At 44.1% G+C, this 18,078-nt stretch overlaps 1 protein-coding gene across 1 annotated transcript in view; it reads right to left on the bottom strand.

Annotated features, from left to right (window-relative positions):
• LOC309415044 (sorting nexin-2-like) overlaps positions 1–15,082 on the bottom strand; it is a gene marked incomplete at both ends in the record, with an annotated part of 78,019 nt that extends 62,937 nt beyond the window's left edge. The window contains 2 exons of the mRNA XM_082012435.1: positions 12,370–12,487; positions 14,975–15,082. Coding sequence (XP_081868561.1) covers positions 12,370–12,487; positions 14,975–15,082 — 226 coding nt within the window. The remainder of the gene's footprint in view (positions 1–12,369; positions 12,488–14,974) is intronic.
• Between the last annotated feature and the right edge of the window lie 2,996 nt (positions 15,083–18,078).

Here is an 18,078-nt window from a genome sequence, read left to right on the forward strand (position 1 = left end):
CAATGCACACAGCATGGGGAATAAACAGGAAGAACTAGAGATCTGTGTGCGGTCACAGGGCCATGATATCATTGCAATCACAAAGACATGGTGGGATAGCTCGCATGACTGGAATGTTGTCATGGATGTCTACGTCCTGTTTAGGAAAGATAGGCCAGGAAGGTGAGGAGGCAGTGTTGCTCTTTATGTACGTAAACAACTGGAATGTATTGAGCTCTGCCTAGGGGGGGATGAAGTACCTGTTGAAAGTTTATGGGTAAGAATCAAGGGGCAGGCTAATATGGCCGATATTGTTGTGGGTGTTCACTATAGACCACCAGACCAGGAAGAAGTAGTAGATGAAGCCTTCTACAAACAACTAGAAGTAGCCTCAAAATCACATGCCCTGGTGCTTATGGGTGACTTCAATCACCCAGATATTTGTTGGAAATGCTACACAGCTAGGCACACACAGTCCAGAAGGTTCCTGCAGTGCACTGATGACAACTTTCTGACGCAGGTGGTGGAAGAGCCAACAAGGAGAGGTGTGCTGCTGGACCTTGTATTAACAAACAAGGAAGGACTGGTTGGGGACGTAAAGGTTGGGGGTAGCCTTGGCTGTAGTGATCGCGACATGGTGGGGTTCAGTATCGTACGAGGAAGAAGCAGGGCGATAAGATTGCGACTCTGGACTTCAGGAGGGCTAACTCTGTCCTCTTCAAATACCTACTTGGAGGTATCCCGTGGGCTAGGACTCTAGAAGGTAGGGGAGCTCAAGAGAGTTGGTTAATATTCCAGCACCACTTCCTCAAAGCTCAAGATCGGTGCATTCCTTTAAGTAAGAAATCAAGTAGAGGAGGCAGGAGACCCCCATGGATGAGCAAGGAACTGTTGGAAAAACTTGTATGGAAGAAAAGAGTTTACAGTAGGTGGAAAAAGGGACTGGTCGCTTGGGAGGACTATAGGAATGTTGTCAGGATGTGCAGGGATGCAACAAGGAAGGCCAAGGCCCTCTTGGAACTAAATCTGGCGAAGGAAGTAAAAGAGAACAAGAAGGGCTTCTTCAAGTATATCAGTGGTAAAAGGAAGACTAGGGAAAATGTGGGACCTTTGGTGAATGAAGTGGGAGCCCTGGTGACAGAGGAGGCAGAGAAGGCAGAGTTCCTGAACGCCTTTTTCACAGAATCACAGCACCATTAAGGTTCGAAAGGACCTTCAAGATCATCAAGCTAACCCAACATCACCATGCCCACTAAAACATGTCCCAAAGCACCACATACACACGTTTTTTGAACACTTCTAGAGATGGTGACTCCACCACCTCCCTGGGCAGCCTGTTCCAATGCTTGACCACCCTCTCGGTGAAGAAATTTTTCCTAATATCCAATCTAAACCTCCCCTGGCACAACTTGAGGCCATTTCCTCTCGTCCTATCACTAGTTACTTGGGAGGAGACCAACACCCACCTCACCACAACCCCCTTTCAGGTAGTTGTAGAGAGCAATAAGGTCTTCCCTCAGCCTCCTCTTCTCCAGACTGAACAACCCCAGTTCCCTCAGCTGCTCCTCAGAAGACTTGTGCTCCAGACCCCTCACCAGCTTTGTTGCCCTTCTTTGGACACGCTCCAGCACCTCAGCATCCTTCTTGTAGTGAAGGGGCCCAAAAGTGAACACAGTATTCAAGGTGCGGCCTCACCAGTGCCGAGTACAGGGGCACAATCACTTCCCTGCTCCTGCTGGCCACACTATTTCTGATACAGGCATTTCACTTCAGTCTTTACTACTAAGACTACTCCTCAGGAATCCCAGACCCTGGAGGTAAGCGAAAAAGCCTGGAGGGAGGAAGACTCTCCACTGGTCGACAAGGTTTGGGTTAGAAATCGTTTGGCTGAACTGAACACTCACAAATCCATGGGCCCTGATGGGATGCACCCGCGAGTGCTGAGGGAGCTGGCTGATGTTGTTGCAACACCTCTCTCCATCATTTCTGAAAAATCATGGAGAACAGGAGAGGTGCCTGAGGACTGGAGGAAAGCCAATGTCACCCCAGTCTTCAAAAAGGGCAAGAAGGAAGACCCGGGAAATTATAGACCAGTCAGCCTCACCTCCATCCCTGGGAAGGTGATGGAACAGCTCCCTCTGGAGGCCATCTCTAGGCACATGGATGAAAAGAAAGTTATCAGGAGTAGTCAGCATGGATTCACGAAGTGGAGATCGCGCTTGACCAACCTGATAGCCTTCTATGATGGAGTGACTAGCTGGGTAGATGAAGGGAGAGCAGTGGATATGGTTTACCTTGACTTCAGTAAGGCTTTTGACACTGTCTCCCATAACATCCTCATAGCAAAGCTCAGGAAGTATGGGTTGGATGAGTGGACTGTGAGATGGATGGAGAACCGGCAAAGCAACAGAGCTCAAAGGGCTGTGGTCAGCGGCGCAGAGTCCAGTTGGAGGCCTGTAGCTAGTGGTGTTCCCCAGGGATCAGTACTGGGTCCAGTTCAACATCTTCATCAATGACCTAGATGAAAGGTTGGAATGTACCCTCAGCAAGTTTGCTGACGATACAAAACTGGGAGGAGTGGCTGATACACCAGGAGTCTGTGCTGCCATTCAATGGGATCTGGACAGACTGGAGAGTTGGGCGGAGGAGAACCTCATGAAATTTAACAAGGACAAGTGTAGAGTTCTGCACCTGGGGAGGAACAACCCCATGCACCAGTACAGGCTAGGGGTTGACCCGCTGGAAAGCAGCTCCATGGAGAAGGACCTTGGAGTCCTGGTAGACAATGTTATCCATGGGGCAGCAATGTGCCCTGGTGGCCAAGAGGGCCAATGGTATCCTGGGGTGCATTAAGAAGAGTGTGACCAGCAGGTCGAGAGAGGTTATCCTCCCCCTCTACTCTGTGCTGGTGAGGCCTCATCTGGAGTATTGTGTCCAGTTCTGGGCTCCCCAGCTCAAGAGAGACAGGGAACTTGTGGAGAGAGTCCAGCGGAGGGCTACGAGGATGATTAAGGGCCTGGAACATCTCTCGTGAATAAAGGCTGAAACACCTGGGGCTGTTTAGTCTGGAGAAGAGAAGGCTGAGAGGGGACCTTATCAATGTGTCTGAATATCTGAAGGGTGGCTGTCAGGAGGATGGAGCCAGTCTCTTTTCAGTAGTGCCCAGTGACAGGATGAGGGGCAATGGGCACAAACTGCAGCACAGGAAGTTCCACCTCAACATGAGGAAAAACTTCTTTACTGTGAGGGTGACGGAGCACTGGAACAGGCTGCCCAGAGAGGTTGTGGAGTCTCCTTCTCTGGAGACCTTCAAAACCTGACTGGACGCGTTCCTGTGGAGCCTGCCCTAGGTGATCCTGCCTTGGCAGGGGGGCTGGACCAGACGATCTTCAGAAGTCCCTTCCAACCCCTACCATTCTGTGATTCTGTGATCCACTAGCTCCTTCAGTGCTCACATCAGGCTCCATGGACTTGTGCACATTCAGCTGATACAGCTGGTCCCTTACAATTTCAGTGTCCACAAATGGAAAGTCACTGTTCCCACACTTGTGTTTCTTCGACTCAGGGGACCGGGCAGCCCAAGGTCTATCAGTATTATTAAAGACTGAGGCAAAAAAACACATCGAATGCCTCCGCTTTTTCTTAATCCCTATTAGTCAGGTGACAATCTTCAACAAATATTGATCCAATGTTTTCGTTAGACCTCCTCTTGCTATTAACAAACTTAAAAAAACACTTCTTTTTATCTAACACAATACTGGCCAGTTTCAACTCTAATTAAGCCTTGGCCTTTCATGTCTTCTCCCTGCATATATGAACCACAGATCTATAACCTTCCTGCGAAGACTGACCACGCTTCCCAAAATCATACAATTTATTTTCCTCTTGAACTTGTCGTGGTTTTATACCAGCCAGCAACTAAGTACCACGCAGCCGCTCACTCACTCCCCCTCCCTCAGTGGGATGGGGGAGAGAATTGGGAAAAAACTCATGGGTTGAGATAAAAACAGTTTAATAGGACAGCAAGAGAGAAGGAAACAACAATGATAACAACAGTAATAATACCGACAAAGGAATGTACAAGAACAAGTGATGCCCAATACAGCAATTGCTCACCACCCAGTGATCGATAGCCTGTCCCCGAGCAGTGATTCCCATCCCCCAACTAACTCCAGTTTATGTACTGGGCATGACGTTATATGGTAGGGAATATGTCTTTGGCCAGGCTGTCAGCTGTCCTGGCTGTGTCCCCTCCCGGCTTCTTGTGTACCTCCTAACTGGCAGAGCATGAGAATCTGAAAAGTCCTTGACTGACTATAAGCACTACAACTACTTAGCCACAACTAAAACTTCAGTGTGTTATCAACATCATTCTCATACCAACTCCAAAGCACAGCACTATACCAGCGATTGGAAAGAAAAAAACAACTCCATCCCAGACAAAACCAGGACAGTATCCACCCATTATTTCATACCATTTACGTCATGCTCGGGTCCTACACTTTTCAATACATTCCAATTATTCATCAATACTCTTCCTGTCTTTTAATATATACACACAGATACCATTCTCTCAGTCCATGGGCCATCACTTTAAAATGTCTGTGGAGTTCACTTGGTCCATGACTCTGGGCTTCATCCATCAGAGCAGTCTCTCAGGGCAGGGGAGATGGTATGTGGTGTTGGATTGTCATCTGGCACGGTCCGTGTCCATGGTCTGCAGGTCAAAGATGTCAATCTTGAGGAAGGTGTTGGGCGCAAGCTGCTGAAGCCAGTTCTGGTTCCATCACCGCTGCACGTTGCTCAGTTTCAGTGAAGCTCATTCCTCATCAGTCTGGGTGACTCTTACTGTAATACCATTGATATGGTAGATAGCAACCATAGTAGTAATGTCATACCGTATGTTTATCCCAATGTTTGAATGACCCATCACCCATTGCTCTCAGGGTAGTCTTGAACAGTCCATTATATTGTTCGATTTTTCCAGAAGCTGGTGCATGATAGGGGATGTGATATACCCACTCAATACCATGCACTTTGGCCCAGGTGTCTATGAGGTTCTTTCAGAAATGAGTCCCATTGTCTGACTCTATTCTTTCGGGGGTGCCATGTCACCATAAGACTTGCTTTTCAAGGCCCAGGATAGTGTTCCGGGCGGTGGCATGGGGCACAGGGTATGTTTCCAGCCATCCGGTGGTTGCTTCCACCATGGTAAGCACATAGCGCTTGCCTTGGCGAGTTTGTGGAAGTGTGATATAGTCAATCTGCCAGGCCTCCCCATATTTATATTTCAACCATCGTCCTTAATACCAGAGAGGCTTTAACCGCTTGGCTTGTTTTATCGCAGCACACGTTTCACATTCATGGATAGCCTGTGCAATAGGGTCCATGGGCAAATCCACCCCTCGATCCTGAGCCCATCTGTATGTTGCATCTCTTCCCTGATGGCCTGAGGTGTCATGGGCCCACTGAGCTATAAATAGTTCACCCTTATGTTGCCAGCCCAGATCCACCTGAGCCACTTCAATCTTAGCAGCCTGATCCACCTGATGGTTGTTTTGATGTTATTCAGTGGCCCAACTCTTGGGTATGTGGGCATCTACATGGCGTACTTTTATGACCAGATTCTCTAATCGGGCAGCAATATCTTGCCATAATTCAGCAGCCCAGATGGGCTTACTTCTGCGCTGCCAGTTGCTCTGCTTCCATTGCTGTAGCCACCCCCATAGAGCATTTGCCACCATCCATGAGTCAGTATAAAGATAGAGTATTGGCCATTTTTCTTGTTCAGCAATATCTAAAGCCAGCTGGATGGCTTTCACCTCTGCAAACTGACTTGATTCACCTTGTCCTTCAGCAGCTTCTGCAACTCATCGTATACGGCTCCATACAGCAGCTTTCCACCTTCGATGTTTGCCTACAATACGACAGGACCCATCAGTAAACAGGGCATATTGCCTTTCGTTCTCTGGCAGTTTATCTCCTTCACATGCTGCCAATATCTCCTTTTCAGCTTGAGTATAGCGGGACTCAGATCCCCTATATCCTCGACTCCAAAACCCTAAGGGTCGACCTCGAGTCTCTCCTGGTGCCTTCTGCCAGAGACTCCAGGTAGGGCCATTCTCCCCAGTTGTGGTGGAGAGCACATTTTTAACTTCTTGTCTGCCCGGTCTGGCCCGAGGGCTACGGCATGAACTATCTCCTGTTTAATTTGTTCGAAGGCTTGTCTTTGCTCAGGGCCCCATTTAAAATCGTTCTTCTTCCGGGTCACTTGATAAAGAGGGCTTACAATCAGACTGTAATTTGCAATATGCATTCTCCAGAAACCCACAACACCCAAAAATGCTTGTGTTTCTTTTTTGCTAGTTGGTGGAGACATAGCTGTTATTTTGTTGATCACATCCGTTGGGATCTGACAATGCCCATCTTGCCATTTTATTCCTAAAAACCGGATCTCTTGTGCAGGTCCTTTGACCTTACTTTGTTTTATAGCAAAACCAGCTTTCAGAAGGACTTGAATTATTTTCTTCCCTTTCTCAAAAACTTCTTCTGATGTGTTGCCACATACGATGATGTCATCAGTGTATTGCAGGTGCTCTGGAGCTTCACCCTGTTCCAGTGCAGCCTGTATCAGCCCATGGCAAATGGTAGGGCTGTGTTTCCACCCCTGGGGCAGTCGATTCCAGGTGTATTGGACACCCCTCCAAGTGAAAGCAAACTGTGGCCTGCACTCTGCCGCCAAAGGGATTGAGAAAAACGCGTTAGCAATATCACTGGTGGCGTACCATGTGGCTGCCTTTGACTCCAGTTCATATTGAAGTTCTAGCATGTCCGGCACGGCAGCGCTCAGTGGCAGCGTGACTTCATTCAGGCCACGATAGTCTACTGTCAGTCTCCACTCTCCATTAGACTTTCGCACTGGCCATATGGGGCTGTTAAAGGGTGAGCGAGTCTTGCTGATCACTCCTTGGCTCTCCAGCCAACGAATCAGTTCTGTTGACAATTCTTTTGTTTTTTTATGGAAAGATGAATTTGATAGGTTTCAGAGTAGAAACTATGGTATTTTCAGAAACATTTGATCAATTTATTCAGTTTAGATTTTCCGATGAAAATTTAAGTATCTGGTTGGTTGGCTGGGGGTTTTTTTGGTGATTTTTAGGGCTTTTTTGTAAAGTCTGTATTAATATTTACATGAAAAATGAAATCTAGGTCTCCTGCTTTCCTGGAAAGTGCTCAAAAGCACAAGTTCTTCTTGCATAAAGAGATGCAACTGCTTTGTCCAACATTTGCGAGGAAAAAAAACATTGAGACCAACAGTCACATCAGTCATGGCAGTTATCAGCATATATTAAGCACTCCCACAAATCTAATGCCCTAAGACTTGTATGCAATAATACCTACTTTACAATCCATAAACAGTCTTTGATACAAGATCACTGTCACAATGCTCAACTCCAACAGAACATGAAAACCTCTCAGCCTGCTGCAGAAGATGACTATTTATGCTTAATTACCATTCCACAGGAAACTATACCAAGTTTTTATCAGCACTCTTCAGCACTTAAACTTGGAACTCAATTTCAGCATTAGATACCTATTGCTTCTTTACATGTCACCACTAGTATTTGTCAATCATCATCATCTTAGAAAGTACAATTTTGCAGTTCCTCACTGCAGCATCACTTCAGCTGAATAAGTTATTTTTACTTATTGCATTTCTAAATGTCATAGACCTCTAACTTTTTGACACCACTTGAGTATTTAAAGTGGCTTATTATTGTTCAAAGTTTACTAAGATTATCACACAAATTTGGAAGTAAACTGAAGTATAAACTGCTGTCCAGAATAGAGGACAAGTTACTAAAAAAGGCTTCACAGTGTTTAGTGCTATTTCAGAGGCAGATATCCTAACAGAACTGAGAGAAACTACTATGCCCAAGTCAGAACTCATGACTCTTGCCATTATAATAGGAGGGCTAAGAACAGTCTTAATGAAAACATAAATAGTATTAACATGACAGTCAGCCACCCATAAGGCTTTCTTCTGACTTCAAAACTGTAGGTTCAAAGGCCTTTGCATGTTTCTTTCTACCAGAACAGACCTGGAACTCAATAACCAGCTTCTAAAAAGCAGCCAGGCATCTACACAGCTACTCTGATTAGACATTTCACATGACAACAGCCTGACAGACATTATTAGCTAAACTTTTGCTGTTCAACTGGGCTTCAAGTACATGTTTTGTATTCCACAGAATTAGCATCATCTTTTCTGTATGAACTTTGAGAAATAAAGGCTTAAAACAAATTTATCTGGATCTGAAGCTAAAAAAACCCCCAAAACAACAACAACAACAACAAAACCCATGTTCACTTTTCCCCAGAAGCTAGATGCTTGCATGAGAGGATCCATTCCTAAAACACATAAAAAGCAATCTTTTACCAGACTAGACAAGTGGAAAAAATTGTTATTTTTCTGAAAAAGATGAAAAAGCACTGATATAATTTCACAGCCTTACTCTCATCACCTATGAGTATCAGAAGCAGAAGGCATAGCTATGTCCTGCACAGGCAGTCCATGACACATTTTTTCAGCTTCATCTATACATTGAACTTCAGGCCATGTTTTTAGAACAGTCATTCAAGATTTAGTTCTTAACTCTATATAAGAAATTTATGGATGACCAGGTTTTAAGATAGCAATCATCTGAACAGAAGTTCCTACAGGATTCTCTTGACCAAAAAAACCACAAACAAAAACCCAACATTATCATCCCCCCCCAACCCACATTGCCTTTGCAGAAGACATTGTATTCGAGGAGTTAGCGATCTAGAACAGGCCATATCTGCTCTATTGGGCCTCATACTTAGGTCTTGAGAAGCCTTTATGTTATTGTCCTGGTTTCAGCCAGGATAGAGCTGGTTTTCTTCACAGAAGCTAGTGTAAGACTGTGTTTTAGATTTGGGATGAGAAACCGTTGATAATGTGCTGATGTTTTGGGTTGTTGCTAAGCAGTCAAGGACAGTCCAGCTTCTTGTGCTGGTCTGCTAGCAAGAAGGCTGGGGGTGCACGGGAAGCTGGGAGGGGACCCAACCAGGACAGCTGACCCAGACTGGCCAAAGAGATATTCCCTACCATACAACATCATGCCCAGTAAATAAACTGGAGTTGGCCGGGGGGCGGAAATTGCTGCTCGGGGATGGGCTGTCGATCGCCAGGTGGTGAGCAATTGCTGTATTGGGCATCACTTGTTCTTGTACATTCCTTTGTTGGTATTATTATTGTTGTTTCTTTCTCTCTTTCTGTCCTATTAAACTGTGCTTATCTCAACCCACAAGGTTTTTTTTCTAATTCTCTCCCTCATCCCACTGCGGGAGGGGGAGTGAGTGAGCGGTTGCGTGGTGCTTAGTTGCCAGCTGGGGCTAAACCACGACAGTTATTGATATAATCTGTAACTTAAAATATACCTTTAGTAAAGGTAAACTGTATGTGGATCATGGGGTGGAATGTAGCGATCCTGACCGGGAGACCATTGCACACTGAGTCATCAGTGATCCACATAACAGTTAACTTGAGGATGCCCAGGCCTGTGCTGGGCTGCACATCCAGCTTGGCCTTCTGGCCTGTGCTGCGCAAATTCCTTGGCCACAGGATAAACTCAACAGCTCATTGTAAGAGAGGAGATTGCAGGCAGCTCCCTCTTGGTACTGGTGTGTGGCCTTGCCTTTATCTAACACTGCAGCAAGAAGTTCTCATGAGAACATCCTTTATGAATAGAGTTGTTTTCTTGTAAGAAAATTATATAATAGCTCAAATGACCAAAAAGAAGGAGCTTCCCTCCTCGGACAGAATCTGCGCAGCATGCCATGGGAGAAACCCATCTGGGGTCCGTCTGATGCTGCACAATCACGGGGTTCCCACCATCTGAAGGGACGTAAGATTTACTCTTCTTATTTTGTCTTATTAAAACGGCTATTTTATTAAGCCATTTCTTGTTGAGCCTTTCTTATTGAGATCCAGAAAAAACCCTGTGCGCACACTCATGCGCTTCCCCAACAACCACCACCATAAAATAACGTACCACCAAAGTCATCCAAGACACTCTTAATACTACATGATTTGGAGCAAGTTAAGCAAAGCTAAGCTTTTATTGGCCAAAATGATGAACATTTTTACTTTTATCCTAAGGGAAGAAGTTCTTAAATGGTTTTAGCAAGATAGTTTTCTTATTTGCAGAACTGAGAATCACAACGCTAATAAATGGAACAGCAAAGTTTACAGGTCTCCAGTGACAGGCAGAAAAAAACCTGATTTTCTTCTACCTTCATAACTCAGCTTAACAGTTCAGCCAAAGCACTTATGATTCAGGGAGTGTTGATCTGCTGGAGGGTAGGAAGGCTCTGCAGAGGGATCTGGACAGGCTGGATCGATGGGCAGAGGTCAACTCTATGAGGTTTAATAAGGCCAAGTGCTGGGTCCTGCACTTGGGTCACAACAACCCCATGCAATGCTGTAGGCTTGGGGAGGAGTGGCTGGAGAGCTGCTCGGCGGAAAAGGGCCTGGGGGTGCTGGTTGACAGCCGGCTGAATATGAGCCGGCACTGTGCCCAGGTGGCCAAGAAGGCCAACAGCATCCTGGCCTGTATCAGAAATAGTGTGGCCAGCAGGAGTAGGGAAGTGATTGTTCCCCTGTACTTGGCACTAGTGAGGCCACACCTCGAATACTGTGTTCAGTTTTGGGCCCTTCACTACAAGGACATTGAATTGCTGGAGCGTGTCCAAAGAAGGGCAATGAAGCCCATGAGGGGTCTAGAGAAGTCTTATGGGGAGCAGCTGAGGGAACTGGGCTTGTTCAGTCTGGAGAAGAGGAGGCTGAGGGGAGATCTTATTGCTCTCAACAAGTACCTGAAAGGGGGTTGTGGTGAGGTGGGTGTTGGTCTGATCACCCAAGTAACTAGCGATACAACAAGAGGAAATGGTCTCAAGTTGTGCCAGGGGAGGTTTAGACTAGATATTAGGAAATATTTCTTTACTGAGAGAGTGGTCAAGCATTGGAACAGGCTGCCCAGGGAGGTGGTGGAGTCACCATCGCTGGAAGTGTTGAAAAAACATGTGGACGTGGCACTTCGGGACATGGTTTAGTGGGCATGGTGGTGTTGGGTTGATGGTTGGACTTGATGATCTTAAAGGTCTTTTCCAACCTTAATGATTCTGTGATTCTGTGACTGATCCCCTATGTCAGTTTCTTACCTTTTAATTATAATAAAAAAGTCTTTTAATATGTAGAAATACCCTTCAGCTTTCAATATCATCTGAATTATCAGTCTTCATAATTGGAAAAAAGGACTGTGACAGCTGTAAATGGTTATACAGTAGAAGCAAGGCTTTAACTTGCCTCATGTTTTTACACACACACAATATTGAATATTATTACGTAACAAGACATGCTATATTACCATCAGCAGAACAAGTTATTAAATAGCTAACATTGCCATACTATGCAGTGACAGTACATATCACACAGAAACTTGTATTCAGTAATCAAACTTAACTAGAGTCCCACAAGAAAAAATCCTGTACATCACTGTCAAGATCTTAAGACATTTAAATTGTACTTTTCTATCAAATAAGCTTCTCAAAGTGCCATTACTTCAGTATGTAATTCTTAATAGTTCCACTACAAAAACATGTGTTGTCAAGAGTGTAATAAAGTGTTTACTGCTGAGACGACAACATACAAATTTGGTGAAAAAATCTCCAATTTTAATTTACTATTGAAATTTAAAGAAGACTCATCTACCTCTAAAGAGAAGTCACATATCACTTTATTTTCTCTGATAACAAGATTAAGTCTTCTACTTGCAGTTCAAAAAGAAAAGGCTACACTTCAAAATAGTTTTACAATAATATTCAACCAGTAGCTAGATGCGTTAACAACAGTAGAACAAACTTTACACAAAGAACCTCAGCTGTTTTTCCTTTTATAGTATGTCACTTTTTTTGCAAATTATTTCAAGTTCATAAATTTGACAGTATATTGCAGATCATAGGACTTCAATTAAATAGGTGATCATTGAATCCAATAAAGAATGATCGACAAAGACTAGTGATACCCCTAATATCCAAAGGAAAACATTACTTAATGAATTTTCCAGAAAGTATATCTTCAACAGGTTGAACAATGGTTAAGATTTACAACAATATTAAATTGCTTAAGCTTAAAGTCAGAGTTTGCATTGCAAGGATACTGCTTCATATTTCCTTACAGACATGGAAATTACTTTTTACAGAATAAAAAGGTTTTCCTCCTCCTCACAAAAGCACACCCCTTTAAGTCCAAGAGGAAAAGAGTCTATGCAGCCATATTAGAGAAAAAAAAAAAAAAGCAGTTACCAGCAAAGAGGTCTTCTCTGTCATCATCTGGCATGACTTCTGCTGGCTTTGGACCATTAGAGTTTGTGCTGAGGTCTTCTGCAGGAAGACTTGCTGGCTCTGGAGATGAAGGACTTGACTGTTTAAAAAAAAAAAAGTGAAATAGTAGAGAACCAGTTGTCACATATCAGTATATAAGTATTGCAATAAATGTTCTTTCATTGCAAAGAAACAAAGCGAGATGTACAGAATGGAAGCCCAGTCAGCTTTTTCCATTTCCTACTCCTAGGGGAATGTTATGTCAATGTTCATAACAATGAACAAAGGATACAAACTAGTCAACAGCTCTCTTCATTTCTGTCAGAAAAAAAAATAAATACCCATTTCCTCATGTTTAATTTACATGAAAAACTGCTACAGAAATATCTAGAATAAGTTTGTTAGCATTCTGAATGTAGTTTGATTATGAAGGTCCTTCTGGAAAGGCTTATATTTAGATTTTTGTTTAGTAATTTTTTCTATGTAGAAAAAGCACTCCATACCAGTTTTTCAGAGATTAAGTGAACAATTTAACTCCATTCAAACAATACACAGCTGCTTGCAGCTATAAGAAATTTCAAAGTTTAATTTATTTTTACTGTTCATAATATACATGAAATTTATATTTTGTTGGAACAAAGTTAAGTGAGTTAACAAAATCTCCTTTTATAAAACAAATGCTAACACTGAAGCTATTTGGAAGAATTATTAGCAATCTTACAGCTTTTCCACTACTTAGCTTAGCCAAATTATAGGTGAAAACAGAAAAGCATGTATTCTGTGAGGTGCAAAAAGAATGAAAGCAAGAAAAAAAATGAGGAAAAAATAAAGGAGGGTGGCAAGAACAGAAATTAATCACACAAAAAGCAAGGGAACAGCTCCAAGATTAAAACAGTTAGGAACCCTCTCAAAGCACCATAACCTTCACATAAATTGGCTTTGGACCTCACTGTCACCTGCCATGCTCTCCTCTCTAGTTAATCAGCAAACATACATATGATCAGGATTGTCAGCTCTGTTTTTATTTTAATAAAGCTGCCATTGCCATTTAGAAACAATTATTTCATTAATATTATAGGACTACAACACTACTACAACAACATTCAAAGACATAAGTTTAGTTAGACCCACACCATGACATAACCATTCTTCTCTGGACTAAGGTGCCCTGTATACTTAAGTTAAACAATCTAGCTTTAAGATAGGGAGAAGTTCAAACTCAGACTTTGTGATCTCTTCCGTCTAAATTTGATAGAAATTCACAAGAGCAAGGTTCTTTCCTAAGCACTTCAGTTGATTAAAAGTCAAAAAAGCTTTGTCTTCAAAGTTTCTCTTTAAGCAATGAGCCTTCCCTTTGCTACTTAACTACTTTCTTCCAAATAAACTGACTACAAAAACAAAGCAGCACAACAGAACTGTCAACCAAACCACTCAATACAGAGAAAGTGCATTTCTTCGCCAGTTTTTCCAGCTACAGAAGTTTTCAGTAACTATTTTTAATCATTAAGATGATAACTTTTCATTGTTAGACTGTGGTTTAGGCATTAATTCTATCACATCTCTTGGGGGTTTAATTCAAGAGCACATCAATAAAGAAATTATTTATGTTTTATTGCAGTTTTTCTGAAAGTACAAAACAAGACTCCAATAATACACACTGTACCACACACAGATGTACAGAAGTCTATTAAAATAGTGCTTGCAAATGCAGGTTCACAAATCACATAATTTCTTATATCTTCACAATACTTTTTGACAGATTTTTTTTTGTAGCATTGCACAGATTATCTATAAAAAGAAAAAATAAACAAAACTTTTTAAGCTACTTCAGAGAAGGCATTTAAGAGCCTCTTTACTTACTGACCTTTTTAAGGACAGGCAACAGTCAGAGCAAAATAAAGAAATATGCACTGATCCTATTACTGTAAAGGTCAGGAACAGGAAACTTCAGGAAAAGAGGAACACAATTTTCTTTTTAAATGGATAACTCTGTACAGGGAGAATAAAGTTTTTCCGTAAGACACTAGCACAGGTGAAACATGGCCAAAACTTAGAAAAAAGTTACCACTTCAATAAACACATAAGCATTTTTCAGAACTAGGAAGTATTTACATATTCAGTTGTAGTGGAGTTTTTTTTATCAGACTCCTAACATGGAAAGCAAGAGGGGTTTATAGATGTATTCACCACACATTTTTAGATCTTTCAAACTCTTGATTTTTCTGAACAATTGCATGTGTGATACTTGGAGAAAGACTTTTCCTTGGGTTTTTTTGACAGGAGAAAGACTTCAGGGGAACGACAGAATCCACGTGGGGCTGAGGGCCCCAGAGGGCCCCTGGCAAGGCGACTCTCCCCACCAAAAGGCAAGGGCCAAGGAGCTGCCGCTCCCAGAGAAAAGAGCGGCGAGGGCCACAGCTCGAGGCCGAGATGAGGGTGAGAAGGGACCGCTGTTAGTCAGGGAGGGCCCAATGGGTGCCGGTACCATCACACTCCACCGCAGGGGTGTAGGCAACGGCTGGACCCCGCAGTAATAGACTGAGCCAGGGAAGGAGATAGGGTGGCTGCAGGACAACTGGGCACTCACCTCCAAGATGGATACGGGGCTAGCAAAGACATTCGTGCCATCCTCCAGCACCTCGAAGTCGGCAAGCCGTATATCCACCAATACCGGAGGCTCTCTCTCCGCCGCCATCTTCCCCTCCAGCCTGGGTTACCAGTATCCAGCCTCCTGCTCTCACATGACACCCCGACCCCCACCTCCTCGCACCACGTGATTGGAAGAGCTAGGAAGGGAGAAAATGGGATAGTACGCGCGTCTGCATAGCTACAGCTCGCTTTTTTCTTGCTGCTGTGGGCGAATATCGCTGCGGTTAGACTGGGGTGAGTGCTAGCCTCTCGCATTGTAGGGGTTGTGTGTGTGTCTGCCTTTCCCCGCTCCTCCGCGGTCTCTCCTCGTAGGGCAAGACGGGAACAGAGAATTAGGGAGAGGGCTGCGAATGCTAGTGCCCGCGCCCATCAAAGGCTGCCTGCCCTTGGGCCCGCGGAATTGTCCCGGGGGACTGCGAGTCTGCGGAGCAACCTTTCAAACTTGCCCGGGGTGGGCTCTGTGGAAGCACTGGTATTGAAGGTATGCGAGGAATGAAGCGGGGGTATTGTTTAGTCTCTGTGAGCAGTTAACAAGGCGCAACCTTGAGGGAAGGAACAAGATAATCACAAAAGGAACACAACTACTGAACGCTGAGTGAACTATCCTGATTAACATCTAATTAACATCTAATTGGTATAATAGAAACCTGCCCCTGGGCAAGGAAAGCCCCCCCCCCTCACAAAAGCCCCTTCCTCACTGAGCATGCCTAGGAAAAAAGAAGGATGCAGTTTTGGTGACCCAGATGGGACAGCCATAAGGCCTTGCACAGATTGTCTTGCCGACCCTGACAGCGGAGAATCGGACCGGATAGGACTCCAGTGTGCATCGACCCGTTGATTGCAGACTCCTCCAGATCTCCGAGGTTGGGGCGATGAGCAACTCAAAGGTGCAACGCCCGAAAAGAGATGTTTGCTTAAGGGTGAAAGGGGGGTGAATCCTTGGATTAGTGAGTATTAAAATTTAATTATTTTTCACGGAAAACGTATAAAAAGGTATAAAGTCGCATGTGCATAAGTCGCCTGTAGATGTTGGCAAGGGGTGCCTTAATTGACCAGTGGGGTCACACGTTGAAGCTTGGTACCAGGGGTGCCTTACAGAGTGTGAAAACAAGATATAGGTAATGTGAAATATGTTTATCTGATTCGTGTGATGAAGTGTAATCTTCTGTACTTTCATGGATTTCTCCTGCACCATAAAAAGGGGTATTTTACAGGAGAAAGTTAAACTATATTTGTATTTGCTGGTATATCAGCTCAAACCAGTTTGACCACTGACCACATAGTATTGTGTAAAGAAAGTGCATGCATAAGGTTTGGGGTCATCCTGGGGGCACGCCGAAGAAGATTCGAGAAGACTCTAGCAGGAGAAGAGGGCATGCACTGAAGAAGACACGCCTGTTCATTAATATGTATTAGAAGACACGCCTATTCATGAATATGTATTAGCGAACAGGATCACGCTGAGGAAGAGTCGAGAAGATTCTAGAAGGAGAAGAGGGCATGCGCCAAAGAAGACACGCCTATTCATGAATATGTATTAACGGACAGGATATAAACCAGGAACAGGAACTGTACCGCATGCGTCTTGGTGGAGCAGAGACTCCCGGCGCACCCAGCGCTGTTTGCTTGCCTCTATTCGCTTAATAAATTGTAAATTTGAATTGGAATCCTGTTTGGGACTAAATCATTTATAACAATTGGGGGCTCGTCCGGGATGGTCTTGGTTCCGGAATTCTGACTTGATCTAGGAGGGGTGCCCCACCATTTGGTGGCTCCTCATCGGGTCGGGTCGGGACTAACGCCATCCTGAACCTGAATAGGGGCAAGCAAAGAATTTGATTTTTTTGAGCTCCCTTGCCGGCTGCAGCAGTTTATTTTGCCCGTAATTCTGCACGCGAAGATCCAAACGAAGACGACGGAGTCGTAAGTATTTAAGGTGTATACCATTCGGTTGGGTGGGATTCGGTTGCCTGTGTGTGTAAGAGCGTGACTGAGACGGAACCTAGTTCCGAAGCAATTGTGGAGGTCTTCTAACCGCGGTTCCAATCTCCCGCGAGGGACTTGGCCGGTGAAGGACCGAAGCGATTCTTAGAGGATTCGTGGGTGGGTGATAGGTCCTAAACCCCCTGCAAGACACCCTTACTGGTAGCCAAGGGCTGTAGGAATTGCCACAGTAAAAATTCCTAGATGGGTCAGACAAAATTGAGAACCCAGGACCAGAAGAAAGGGAGCGAATTACTAGAAATACCTCCGGAGAGTCCATTAGGAATAATGATTGAAAATTGGAATGATAGGGGCCCCAGAAAAGGAAAAAGTAAATTAAAATTAGTTCAATATTGTATGGTAGAATGGCCAAAAGAACCTTTGAGACCACATGTCTTTTGGCCCGTTTTTGGATCTTTTGAAGACTGGGTCTGCCAGGCCTTAAATATATATGTTAATTCAAAGGAACCTTTTAGTCAGGAGGAAAGTGATTATGCAGGATTATGGGACAGAACTTTATGTCCTTTTCCAGCCTCAATACTTACATTAAAAACAGATGAAAAGTTTGAGGAAGAAGAAGAGGGGAAAAGTGAAAAGGAAAAAGATGATAAATGGGAGCCACTGGATAACCTACCGCCTCCATATTCTAATAATCCATCTCCGGCGGCGGCTCCCCCTCCAGTGGCCGTAGTATCTCCACCACCAACAGCACCGGAATTAGATCGACCTCCGGCTGCATGTACGAGAAGTAGGACTGCTGTATCTGAGGGAGCTTCTCTATATCCCTTACGAGAAGTACCCCTCGGAGGCAATCAGGGAGGCATCGGGTTTGTGGCAGTCCCATTAAATACCACAGATGTAAGAAATTTCAAGAAAGAAATGGGGACCCTATTAGATGATCCCCTCGGAGTAGCTGAAAAATTGGACCAATTCCTAGGCCCCAATACTTATACCTGGGAAGAAATACAGTCCATTTTAGGGATCCTATTCACTGTTGAGGAAAGGGGAATGATTAGACAAGCTGGAATGAGAATTTGGGAAAGACAGAATCAGGCAGGA

The sequence above is a fragment of the Phaethon aethereus genome (genome assembly GCF_964289735.1).
Source record: "Phaethon aethereus genome assembly, chromosome: W".
NCBI classification, from domain to species: domain Eukaryota; kingdom Metazoa; phylum Chordata; class Aves; order Phaethontiformes; family Phaethontidae; genus Phaethon; species Phaethon aethereus.